The sequence below is a fragment of the Eucalyptus grandis genome, chromosome 4 (assembly GCF_016545825.1).
Source record: "Eucalyptus grandis isolate ANBG69807.140 chromosome 4, ASM1654582v1, whole genome shotgun sequence".
Classification (NCBI taxonomy): Eukaryota; Viridiplantae; Streptophyta; class Magnoliopsida; order Myrtales; family Myrtaceae; genus Eucalyptus; species Eucalyptus grandis.
The window spans coordinates 8,215,691-8,228,642 of NC_052615.1; the positions used below are offsets into that span (position 1 = coordinate 8,215,691).

General features: G+C 39.3%; 1 protein-coding gene across 1 annotated transcript; it reads right to left on the reverse strand.

The window, feature by feature from the left end:
- Positions 1-2,437: 2,437 nt before the first annotated feature.
- On the reverse strand, positions 2,438-4,225 carry LOC104442584 (oil body-associated protein 2A). Its single transcript, XM_010055997.3, has 4 exons — positions 3,818-4,225; positions 3,156-3,238; positions 2,958-3,072; positions 2,438-2,833 (listed from the first exon to the last, which is right to left on the reverse strand). The coding sequence occupies exons 1-4, from the start codon at positions 4,011-4,013 to the stop codon at positions 2,577-2,579; spliced, it is 651 nt and encodes a 216-aa protein (XP_010054299.2). The 5' UTR covers positions 4,014-4,225; the 3' UTR covers positions 2,438-2,576.
- Positions 4,226-12,952: the final 8,727 nt, after the last annotated feature.

Below are 12,952 nucleotides of genomic sequence, written 5' to 3' on the forward strand. Positions count from 1 at the left end.
TCTCACATGAGATGCATATGATCCAATGATGAATCTAAGTAGGGTTCATGTGTGGTAGGTACATGCAAATACTTGCTACTTGGATTGATCATTACATACCCGTGATGCTGATGGAGCCGTTTTGAGTTAGATCCATCACAAGATCCACATTGATTGAAGAGCAGATAACTAATGAATAACCAATGTTGGGAATAAACCCTAAAATCTGATCTCATCGCACGGGTGAAGTTGAGGCACATACTAGTGATATGTTGTAACTTATTGTGCATGTGTAACCTCGTATCTCACCTCTCTTCTCTCTCCCTGCGTTCTATATAACATGCAAGCATGGCCTTCGGTTGTTCTCATCTACATATTAATCATTTAGGGTTTCTATGTCCTTGATTCCTTCATGATTCTTCCTTTCATGGCTTCTAATATAATGTTGCTCCTGCTCTTGACATATGCCATCTCAAGCTTTCTCAATGCGGCCCACGAGGACCCTATGGTCCCCTGCTATTTCATTTTCTGCAAAGTTGCATGATCATATGGATTCAATTTACGATCCACAACATGCAACGCGAAACTTAAAGTCTTAGGACGATTAGTGTTAGTAACATACTTGTCTTCCGTTCAAAAAAGAAAAAAGAGGCTTCCCAAAATTGTTCAGCTCAATCCCTAGGCTTCACGGATTTAATTTTGTCCCACGCGACCGCGAGAAGGTCCGGCTTACTGAGAGGCATGAACTATGCATCAGCTTCATCTGGCATCCGTGACGACACAAGATCGAACCTGGTAATAAACAACCACACGGGGCGTGTAGATATACTGTAAATGTCCATTTCGGAAACTCTTGAAGCGTTTTTGTGGCAAATAATGTCTGTTTTATTTACACGGCGATCATATCAGCCTCTATAAGCAGCTCAAAAATCACCGGAATTTGATCAATTCCATCAAATCCTCTCTCAGAGATCCGAGCAATACCGGGCAGCTGTTGAAAATGACGACTACAACAATTACTTCCCCTCCGGCGACAGAAGTGGTGAGGAGTGCACTCCGGAATAGTTCGCCTTGCTTCTCATTGGCCAATTGACCTTGCAATTACAGGTAAAAAAACAGTGAACTTTTGGGTCATTTTTGGGGACCTTTTCGTGCCCTAAACCAGTTGAGGATCGGTCCATGTCACGGTGTAAGTCGTTAGTAGACGGACGGGGACATTCATTCCATGCTTGCCACATAAAGTTTCTAGTCTTTTCGATGCAATTTGAGGGCGATGAACTAATGATTCTGGATGTGAGTTTGTCCCTGCAATCGAATCTTTTTTCTTCCGGCTCTTTAGACTTTGCACGGCTACAGAGTGAGGCCCTGCAGGCCCTTCGCGATCGTGAAATCCGGCAACTGGCAACGACACCTGCGGGACCAAATGGACAGCGCGGTGCAGATCTTCAACGACAAACTCAAAGAGCTCTTCGACGAGCTCAACGGACAATCGCCCGAAGCGAAGTTCATATACGCGAACATGATTGCGATGGCGTCGGGCGCCAGGGACGATTTCCCCCAGTGGTACAGTAGTTACTCATCTGAGAAAGGCGCATGGCATGTGCATTTGCCGGACAAGCTTGTAAAGCTTCATTTTCACCCGTCTTTTTCCCCGGCAGCGAAACCGGCGGGTGCCTTGAGGCGTCGACGCCGTGCCGACAATCGGAGTGCATTGCATTTTTCGATGGATTCCACCACTCCCGGAAGCCATCAATGAAATATTTGCGAGGAGAGCGTACCGATCAAGTTCTCCATCCTACCGATATCTCGCACTTAGTGGGATCTTAAAATCGAGAAATTTCTGATTTTCTTCCGTTCCTTTTTTCGGTAAATTTGCCATAGCATTTGGTGTTTTTTCTGATGGACTATCAGGTATATCATACATGGTATAGTTTTCTTTGCTTTTCCCCGTAAAATTCCATTTTCTGACGTGTCCATATTTGAATTTTCTATTGGAGTGCTACAGTGATCGATTTCTATCGTTTCGTATTAAAGTTTAATATGGCGGTAGGCGTCAAAAAAGTGTGCAAAAAAATTTAATTAAAAAAAAAAAGAGACCGGTGAAATATGACATGTAGGTATCTTTAGTAAAATTCCTATTTTTTTAAGTATGGAAATTAATCAATATGTACAGTATTCAACTTACCATTAGTTGCATAACTTACAAAGAAAATTCGAATTTACTAACTCTTAGCAAACTCCCTATATTTACCAACTATTTTTAGAGATTATAGAGCAAAAGTAACATAGATTCATCACCACCTTTTTCTCTCATCTTAGTTACTTACTGTCTTAAATTTATATTTTTATATAATTTCCCTGACTTTTCCCACTTTGATTAGGATTGGCACGTTCCTAAGAAAAGTCAGGTCGAATTTTGTAAATACTCTTACTGAACAGAGAGAGCTTCACAGCCCAGTACACCAAATTCCAAGAGGAATTAGACCACATCTACATACTCACATTCAACATATCCATAACTATAAATTCACATCCCCAGAAACAAAGGACTATATATATATACTTGACATTTATTACTCTAATTCGACCCCAAATTCTCACGGGAAGGGCGTGATTTTCTTCATCTCGGTTTGATTGATGTCGATCGCGAAGCCCTTGCCGTGCTGCTTCCAATAGTCGGCCTGCGGATTGATCCACTCCGGCTCCTCGATCTCCAGCCTCGAGGCCCTGAGGGCATCGGTCGATATGTTGTACCTGTCGTCTCTCTTTTGGACCAAGTCCGGCCTCACCCTCCCGAGGTTCACGCCCTGGGGCGACATCATCAAGGCCGGTGCGCCCAGCGGCAGTTTATCGCCTGAGCTCCGCCACAAAAAATTTCCGCTTAGTGTGAACCGAGTTAAAGACCAATGTCATAGAGACCAGATCTACCACAGTACATCCAATCAGGCACTGTCCAACATTAGAAAAATTCAAATTACCTCTGTCGATCTGCCATGTGCACCAGAATTTGCCATAGGTCTTGGCCAGATTCTCAAGCTCTGGCTTTCCTACAATTTCAGGGATCCGAGGATTAACCCATAGACCAGATTTGATCTGCAAAGCATAGTAAAAGAATGAATTCAAGATACGAACGCCTCCGGAAAAAAGACAAAAAAAAAAGTAAAACAACATACTACCTCGTAAGCATGGGAATGCCAGAGCTTCTGCTCGTCTGGAGGAAGAGATTCAAATATCTTATCGGACACTATGTACTCCACCCCTGCACAATAAGTAAGCATTTCAATAGACGTGTATAAGCATCATCATCGTTTGAATTTACCAGTGAAGAGAAGTTGGTAAGTTAACGATTATAACATATCTAAACACGAGTACGACGGTACTCTCCAGCGGCAACAAATCGACGATGGGCTGTGCCACACACCCGATTCATGTGAGCTCAACTAAAACGGGATTTTGGTCAATTCTATGCGCAGCATCAGCCGACGTCAGAATTTTCTTATTTCCTTTTTTCGAAAGTGGGTAATTTCGCAAATGGAAGAAATGAATTTTTTTTTGTATATATACTTGAAGAGTAGGTAAAAAGTTTAACCTCACATCTCTCAATCTCAAACTCACACCAACCACATCTCAAACTTTCAGAGGTAAAGAATAGGTGAAACCTAGGCCATCTAAGTAAAGACATAGCTACATCGTATGATCGAGGTCAATCATTTCAAACCCAATATATTCTTGCAAAGTTTCTGAGAATTCGTTTGATGCACTAATTTTAAGTTCGGCGAGCAGCCCGACCGGTTCATGCACGAGGAACAAATAACTGGTGGAAGCCGGGTGACCATACCGATGAGGCGGCCGGAGGCGGAGTCGGTGTCGTAGACGGCGCACTGGAGGAAGTCCTGGTTGAGGCGGGCGACGAAGTGGTGCGTCTCGATCTGGCGGCCGGGGTCGTGGGCGTAGTGGGCGAAGGTGCAGACGTGCTGGTTGATCTGCTTCACCGGCTTCAGCGACTGCAGCATCCCCGCCCCGGTGTCCAGCATGATCTGCCCCACCGTAATCCCTTCCCCGGCGTCTTCTCCCCCTCCGCCGTCGGCGGCATCGGCCCCGGCGGCTGGTCGCTCGACGCCATTTCTTTCTCTTTTTCTTTCTCTTTCCTTTCCCTCTCTTTCCTCGCTCTCTCTTCCAGCGAAAGTGACGACGGATGGCCGATGAGGTTCTGATGGCGGAGTTTATAAGAGAGTGGAGGAGCGGGCGGCGGCCACGGAGGCGTGCATGGCGGTGGTGACGTGGCTACGTGGGCCGATGTTGAGGGACACGTGGCGCCCTTCGGTCGCGCCAGTGATGGGACGGCCTTTTGGATATATCAAGAAGCTCTCGCTGGGAACACGTAACTACTTTAATTGCGAAACGTCAAAATACGTGAACTATTACGTCCTTCGCTTAATGGAAAAAATGATATTGAATTCTTTAGGTGAAATGGGAGTATTTGAACTCTTGAAAAATTTAATAGTCGGTATACATTGTTTTCGGGAAAATGGAAATGATTGACTACATATTAGGAAAAGGAAAATTGCGAAGGACGTCCAAGCCACAGCTATTATTTCGTCTCAATTTTAAATTTCTTATTTCATATAAATATACATGGGCGCGCGCAGGGATTACTCTAAGTCCGATTTGGGGAAAAAAAAAAAATCAGAGAGAGGTTAAATTGACCGAAAAAAATGAAAAAAAAAAAAGATAGAAGGACCTTAACGATATCCATCGGTGAGAGAGTTTAAAATGCTTCTCGCGTTTTCTTTAAGATTTTCAATAAATATTTTTTCTGGGCTTTCTTATATGGAAAAATGCTTATCGAAAAAAAAAAGGAAAAAAAGGGAAAACTCAGGCAACGTCTTTTCTATTTTTTAAACTTTAGTTATTTTAATATAATTTAAATATAATGTTGAATTAAAAAATCAAATTTGGAATGAAATGACATCATTTTAGCCATGAAGCCATGTCACTACAACGTACAACATACAAAACAATTAAAAAATTCATATCATTATTTTTCGTTAGTCAAGTTGGAGGATACTAATGAAAAGATTTAATTACAAAAATTTGATAACATTTACAATTTAATTACACTTTTTGAAATTTTTATAACTCAATTATCCTTTTATGATAAGTTTTAGAATTTTTAGTATACTTACCCCATACTTTTCTTTTATATATAGTGTCAACCTAAATTTTGGTTACATAATTGTCGATATCTGATTTTGTCAGCCAGGTGAGTCAATTCAACGAGAAAAAGAAAAACCAGGTGAGTCGTCAGAAACATAGAAACAACAAAAACAGGCAGTTGGGTTGACGAGCAAATAGTAATACGATTTATTAAAACTTATTCTAATATATTTTTTATTTATTACTGAAAAAGGAAAAGCGAAACCGGGCCGGGGTCGTTCCTTTTTCTCCTTCTCTTGTCCTCCCGGATGGGCCTGGCCCGGACTCCTTCATTTTTCCCCGGCCGGGCCGGCCCATTTATTTTCTCTTGCCCTCCGGCCCGGCCGCGCGCTGCTCACCTTCTTCCCTTCACGCTGTTCACGCCTCTGCAACAGAGGACACACAGTACGCAGAAGCAGGGGCAGGGCGCAGGCCGGCGGTGGCAGGGCCATGCGCGCCTGCCGGGCGGAATTTAAAGGGGGAAGGGGAGAGCGAGAAAGAGGCCGAGAGAGGGAGAGGAGAGGAGAGTAGAGGAGAGTAAGCCGAGAACGAAGAGGCGCCTACCGGTAGTGGCCGCGGGAGTCCCCGCCGACGTTTCCATCTTCCTCGCGTCGAGCGTGTGGTAAGACCCGTTCGTTTCTTTTCCGAGGAGTCGATTTCCCGAGGATCCCGGCTTGGAGGCGTGCAAGACGACCAGACGTAGCCCGGTCCGTCGAGCTCGTCATCCATTCGCCGTCGCCGAGCCGGGTAGGGATGTCATTGCCGACCCCCCTTTTTGCCCCTTTTGCTCGCTCCCTTTCGGCTGGATTCATCGCCGTCCGGCTCACGGGAATTCCGGCCCCGTCGGTCCCGTGTTCTGTTGACTGAACTTGTAAGATGATCTTCAATCAATCAAGTGATAGACATACACATAAATGGAAAGGCCTGCATTAGCCATATATCCTCGTAATTACAAGATGGATTCTTCCAATTTTAACCATATTATTTTGATAGTATTGGATAAGAGGTGCAAAAGAAACAGGACCCGCCCGGACTGCCTGAAATTAAATCAGAACCATCCAGAATCGGTGGTTCTTGAGGGAACCGGTCCAGTTCCCAGTTTCAATTTATGGGAACCGATGGGTACCGGTCGGGTTCTTTATTGATATATAAACATCTCTATGGCTATTGTCTGTTCATGTCCTTCAGTCTCTCAATGTCGTGTATGAATATACTAAAGTAGTAAGTATGGGGAAAATTATCCAAAAAGTCCTAAATTTATTGCACTTTTGCCATTCAGTCATAAACCTTTTAATTTTGCCAATTGAATCCTAAACATTTTCACTTCTTGCCGATTGAGTCCATCCGGCCAATTTGTTTAACGTGGACCCCACGTAGGACTAACGGCGCTAACGTAGACAATTTTTAATAATATTTTAATAATATTTTGAATTTTTATTATTTTTATTAATTTTTTTCTATTTGGAAAATGCAATTACATTTCCATAGGACGTAGCCTAAGGAGAAGCGTTGAGCTCTCCCGGCATGCTCAACTCTGAATTAATGAAATTTTTTAATGTCTAATCTCATCTACTGGGTGGTAAAAACTGATCGTATGGTTTGGTTTGTGTTTTGGCTCACTTGCAGGGAAAAGCAAAGCTTTATGTTTCTCGAACTTTTTACTTTGGTAAAAATTGTTGCTTGATGTTGGGAGTAAACTCTTGCTGCATCATGGAGCATTCTGGATTTATTCTCTCATTGATCTATGCCCAGAAACTTTAGAACTTTGGTATAATAGGCAGAAAATGTTTTGTTTGGGACAGACAGATTCATTCACCAATTCTTTTACCTATTGCTTTATTTACTTAAGCTTTTTATTTTCTGCATTTGTGCTGGCTACTTTAGGAACATTTCATTGTTAGGAATTTGAGCACCTTGATTTGGCTGCTTTTTATTTACTAGTTCACCTTGATTTGGCTTTAATTCAATTGCTGAATTTTATTATATGTCTCTCAAATCTGTTTTTTTTTTTTTTTTTTTGGTAAAAGGTAAGAATATATGTCTCTCAAATCTGTTCATGCTCATATTATTGAAAGATTGTAAGTTCAACAAAGGAAAATGCATATTGGACCGCCGAAGATGTGGAAACATATTATAAGTTGTGTGTTGAACAAATCAATAAGGTAATCATCCTGCAACCAACAAAAGAGATGGATGGACTGCCATAATTAATAAGTTCGAGAAGTTGAGGGGCAAAAAGTACGATAAAATTTAAATGAAGAGTAAGTGAGATAATCTTAAGAAATAATAGAAAAGATAGAGGACATTGGTTTATAATAAAACAGGATTAGGATAGGATCCAAGGAAGAAAACCATTGATGCGAGTGATGAATGGTGGGAGAGTAAAATCCAAGTTTTTATCACTTGTTCTTTTATTTTTCCGATTAAGTTCTCATTTTCGTTTATATACAACTTACTCAAATGCTTTTTATAACAGGCTAATCCTAAGGTTAAGGTTTTTAGAACGAAAGGCATACCTCCTAATCTTAAAGTGTTGCTAGATATAATATTCAGGGATACAGTTGCTACTGGAGGAATCACTTGGAACCCTGCACAAGGTTTATGTGTTGATGAGAGTGTTGATGCCACACAACCCGACATTGATGATGTCACAGGATCTACTAATGATAATTTGGAATATCATGTGGGTGAAAATATTAATAAACCAATTCAAACTCGAGCTCGTAAAAGAGTAGCGCAGACTTCAACGAGTAAACTCGAGGAAAGAAAGACAAGAATTTGATTCTAGCACAATTGCTTGGAAGCCAAATTAACAGGCTTTGTTCTGCTGTTGAAAGTAGAAGTGCTGATGATGTTGCCTCTCGAGCACATGATGAATTTGGTCATTACAATGACCTCATATTTATGTTGGATGCCATACCGGAGATTGTGCAAGATGAAAAGCTGTATTTTTTTTTTTGCAATCAAACATTTTAAGCAAAATATAGACAATAGGCAAGTCTTCATAACCTTGAATTCCGATGCCCTGAGGGTGAAGTATCTCAAGCTTGAGATGGAAGAACTTAATCATGACTAAGATGTTGTCATAGCTTTTTATTTGAATTTTTGAATGTGCTATTTTATTTTTATATCCGAATTCTATTTAAATTGTGTATGAACCTAATTTATATTAATATTTTTAATGTAAGAATTGTTTCTAATTGAGGTTCTCTTTATGTGGTTGATTTTTATATATATGTTGATTGATACTATTATTTTTCTTAATGGATTGTCTAGATTATTCATTGTTTTTTTCTTATTCTAACTCTAACGTTAGGTAATTATGGATGATTCTCAACAAAAGAAAAATCGTGAACAAGAGGGAGATGAATTCCTGGATTTGCTTTCAATTGCTTATCAAGCAACGCACCTTTGCAAACAACCTTTTATGACCTCATCATATACAGGTCATGCATGGATGAGAGAGTTGATGGCCGAAGATACTAATCCAATAATATGCTATAATATGTTTATAATGCATAGGGATGTATTTAATAATTTAACATGTGACTTAGTAACACATTATGACCTTAAAAGATCTAGGAATACTAATGTTGTAGAAATGGTTAGAATGTTTCTTTATATGTTGGGACATGGTATAAGTAACAGGGTAGCACAAGAGCGCTTCCAACGCTCTAGGGAAACCATAAGTAGACACTTTAGTTTAGTTTTAAATAAAGTATGCGATATGGGAAAAGATTTGATCCAACCAAGTGATCGGCAATTTCAGGAAGTTCCAGAAAAGATTAGAAAAGATCGACGATTTTATCCATATTTTAAGGTAAGTTATGATTGTACCATAAAAACGAAAAACTAAATTTAAATCATGTAATATTTGTATTATTTGTTTTAGGATTGCATTGGAGTTATGGATGATACACATATCCCAGCAATGATACCGGTGTATGATCAAATTTGTTTTATTAGTCGAAAAGGAAAGACTACTCAAAATGTGTTGGCCATATGTAATTTTAATATGGAATTCATTTACGTTAGTGCCGTTGGGAAAGACAAGCTCATGATACTCGTGTATCTATAATGCCATTGGAAGAGGTGATGCACAATTTCCCAATCCACCTCCAGGTTGGTTAATTAATGGTTTATGTACATCCATATATATATTTGTGGCATATGTTAATTAAATTTATATTATATTTGTGTAGGTAAATATTATTTAGTAGATGTCGGATATCCAAATCTCACGAGTTATTTGGGGCCATATAGAGAAGTTAGATATCATTTGCCAGAATTTTTTAAAAAATGCCGTAACTGATATGGATTTTGAAACAGCAGATTTGGATCCCGAGTATGGATATTCAGTCAACCATGATGTTGTAAATGAGGGGACAAATGCTTCAAATGATAATGCATTCCCTGACATGGCACATTTACGTGATAAAATAGCTATGAATTTAATAAATAGTTAAAAACATTTGTAATGTCTCTTATACATTATTCTCAACTTGAAATATATATATATATATATATATATATATATATATATAAATTAAGGCCACTAAACCACCGGGATTGCTCCATTGGCCACCCTTCCAACATGGAAGGGGAGGTGAGGTTCAAATCCCCATCTTCTTAGGGGGATGGGGTGGGGACGCGTAAGTTTCGGGAGTTTTCTCCCATGCCCTGCAAGAGCGGGGCAAAAGTTAGTGAGTGTAGAATAGGAATAGAGTAGGGAAGACAAAAAAAAAAAAAAAAAAGGCCACTAATTTTTGTTTTTGATTTTAAACAAATTAAAGTTGCAAAATTTTAAAATTGGCACATGAAAGGACTTTTCAAATGTATGTGTTTACCAAACAGCATTTTCCCCAGGTTACATTTCAAGGCATCTTTTTAATTTTAGTTTACCAAACAGTATTTGCATTTCGCCAAACCCCTTTAGACTAAAGGCCTTTGTATTTCCCCAAGGACATTCCCTAAAGCCGAACCAAACGGGGCCATAATGTTTGTAGCTTTTGAGACAAGGAAATGGTTTTATTTTTTTTATTGTTTGTCATCTCAAAAGCAAGAAAATTTTACTTGCGTGTTTTTTTTTTTCAAGAGTGTTTTACAATTATACTTAAATTTTACTGACACTTTTGGTTTTCTTTGTTCTTGATATAAATGATTAGATAAAGTTATTCAGGTTTCATTTATCAGTAATTTTGTGAAAATGCCAATCGTCTTCTTTGTATGGGTAGTGCTATTTTTATTCATGAATTAGCACATCAAATTTTGGATATTAGCTTGTAATAGCATGAACAAAAATTAAAAAAGGAGGGAAAATTGACCTGACCCATGTTTTTGGCTCTAGTCAAATGTGGTTTTAGTCGGGTTGGGATTCTAGCAACCTGATCCGAACCATAAGAGATGTGTTTGAACCGCAATGACCTGAACCAAAAACATAGGTCGAGTTGGTCCTGGTCAAGTTTTCAAGTTTTCCACTTGTTTTTTTTTTTTTTTTTGTTCTTACTATTACAAGTTTATATCCATAATTTGAGTATATTGATTCACAAATGAAAATAGCGCTGCTAAAAAGAAAAAAAAATGAGACGCTTGGATTTTCATAAACCATAATTGTTGATGTATTGACTAGCAGATGAAACCTGAATAACTTAATCTAACCTACACAACAAGAATAAAGAAAACCAAAGGCACTCGTAAAATTTAAACATGATTGTATAGTACTTAAAAAAAAAATAACGCAAGTAAAATATTCTTACTTATAACATAACTAAAAATCTTAGGAGGACAATTAAAAAGAAAAGCACTTATTTGTCTCAAAAGCTACAAATATCACATTCTACAGGCATCCCAAACGTATTCATGTCCTTAAACAAGTCGAACTACAAATTTGTTTTAGCATTGTCCAAAAACACGAACTTTGTACTCAAGACGACAAAGAAAGGGGAGAAATTAAAAGCAAACGATCAATCTTTGCTCAACTAAGGTGCCAAAAGAAAATGAATAAGACAACAATCTTTAAATACTTTTAATGCACAATATGAAGAAGTAAACTCACAATAAGAACAAAAAAAAAATTGGTTAAACAACTACCAATCTCCAACTTCATCAATCATTAAGAGAAATCAATATTGAGTTTGGCTCCATGACTGTAGTTGACAACTCTACATTAAATTTAAGATGAAAATGAGAACTAATGTAGCCATTAAAATATAGAAAGGTATAAGTATTCTACATCAATATTTTTTTTCACCAAACTCAAAGATTTTGATTTCTTCTAAGTCCACCTCAATTGAGAAAATGAAAATGACAAGACTTAAAAGTCTCTTTTTCAATTATTTAAGTTCAGATTATCACGGTGATAGAAAGAATGCTTTGAATCTCCCAATCAATCAAACATTTCTCAACTTCTTTTCATATTATCTGAGCATAATGATTTCGGATTTGACAAAATATTGATATTTTTTTCAACAACTTTTAATTGACACCAACAAAATGAGTAGTGAGACATATACAGCTCAAATTTTGACAAGAAGTCCATGTGCCAATTGACACTAGGAAATTTCCCGGAGAAATATTTGTTCAACTTACTTCTTTCCTCTATGTATGGCTCACAACCATCAAGTCCCAACGTATTGGGCTATGGGATTAAGAAGTTTGACTGGATTTTATTCATATATTGTCAATAACCTGATGTTCTACAAACTTGAAAGACAATTCATAAAATATAAACATGGTTGCTAATTTATTTATTTTTTTGATGACCCAAGAAACCCGTACAGCCGGCAGCCGGTGAGCAAACCTTGGAATCACCACCCCGTGCAAGCGATTAAGGCACCAAGCGCTTCCGCTGGATTTCGAACCCCTCACCTTGAGGCAAGGATCAATAGGGCTTTATCCAGCGGAGCCACCACGGCGGGTGGTTGGTTGCTAATTTTTTTTTACTAGCATCTTGGTTAAAATTCCATGGACCAGATGAACTACAATAGGTTGACCCAAGGCAATTTTTTGCCATTTCTCGACATTTGCATATTAGTATTCCTTACACCTAGCCGAATGATGATGCATCGAACTTGTCCCTTCACCACTATCATAGTTAATATGAGCCGCACAATCTTTTCTTGATTAGTAGTCTTTTTAAAGTATTCACATATTACAGATCTCCTCCTTCTATCCGACACTAAAATCACTCCTAGCAATCTCACTAAGATCCCTTGAATGAAAGTGGTGGTGTTTGGTAAATACTTTTTGGACCAATTTGAGTGAAAAATTGCCTTGGCAAAACCCACAGCCTAACAGAGATCTAATCATGCTTCGGCTTTGGAGCATTAGATAGAGGGGTTAATGAATTTCTTTTCACATGAACTTTGCCCTCGTTAAACTATCAACTTTTCAAGTTCAGCATTGGCGAAGCTTCGCGGGGGTCACGCAGCCCCGACATGATCCAACCCAATAGGTCGGGTTCGACAAGATCTAGGTCCCAACGATGAGAAAGTCGCCGATGGCAACTCGCTCGGCAGAGAGGCTGCGCGAGTTGGTGATCGAGACACCAGAGAGATGGCAAGCTAGACCTCACGCGATTTAAGCGAGACATGGATCTTGCCTAGGTGCTACAATCTCGGCGATGCCTTGCCTGGAGCCGAGCAGCCCCAGTGAGGCTTAGCCAGAGTCCGGCGGCCCGGCGGCCCCGTGGCAATGCAATTTTGGGCTGACGACCGCAGGACGTGGAGCTGCAAACCTCTGCACTTCCTCTTCTTTCCTTTTCTTCTGTTTATTTAAA

Excerpts from the sequence above, each read along its gene's own strand:
- LOC104442584 (XM_010055997.3), bottom strand. The coding sequence starts at position 4,013 with ATGCTGGACACCGGGGCGGGGATGCTGCAGTCGCTGAAGCCGGTGAAG. Across the intron at positions 3,073-3,155 it reads GGCATTCCCATGCTTACGAG|ATCAAATCTGGTCTATGGGT; the intron begins GTAGTATGTTGT and ends TATGCTTTGCAG. Across the intron at positions 2,834-2,957 it reads CACATGGCAGATCGACAGAG|GCGATAAACTGCCGCTGGGC; the intron begins GTAATTTGAATT and ends GGCGGAGCTCAG.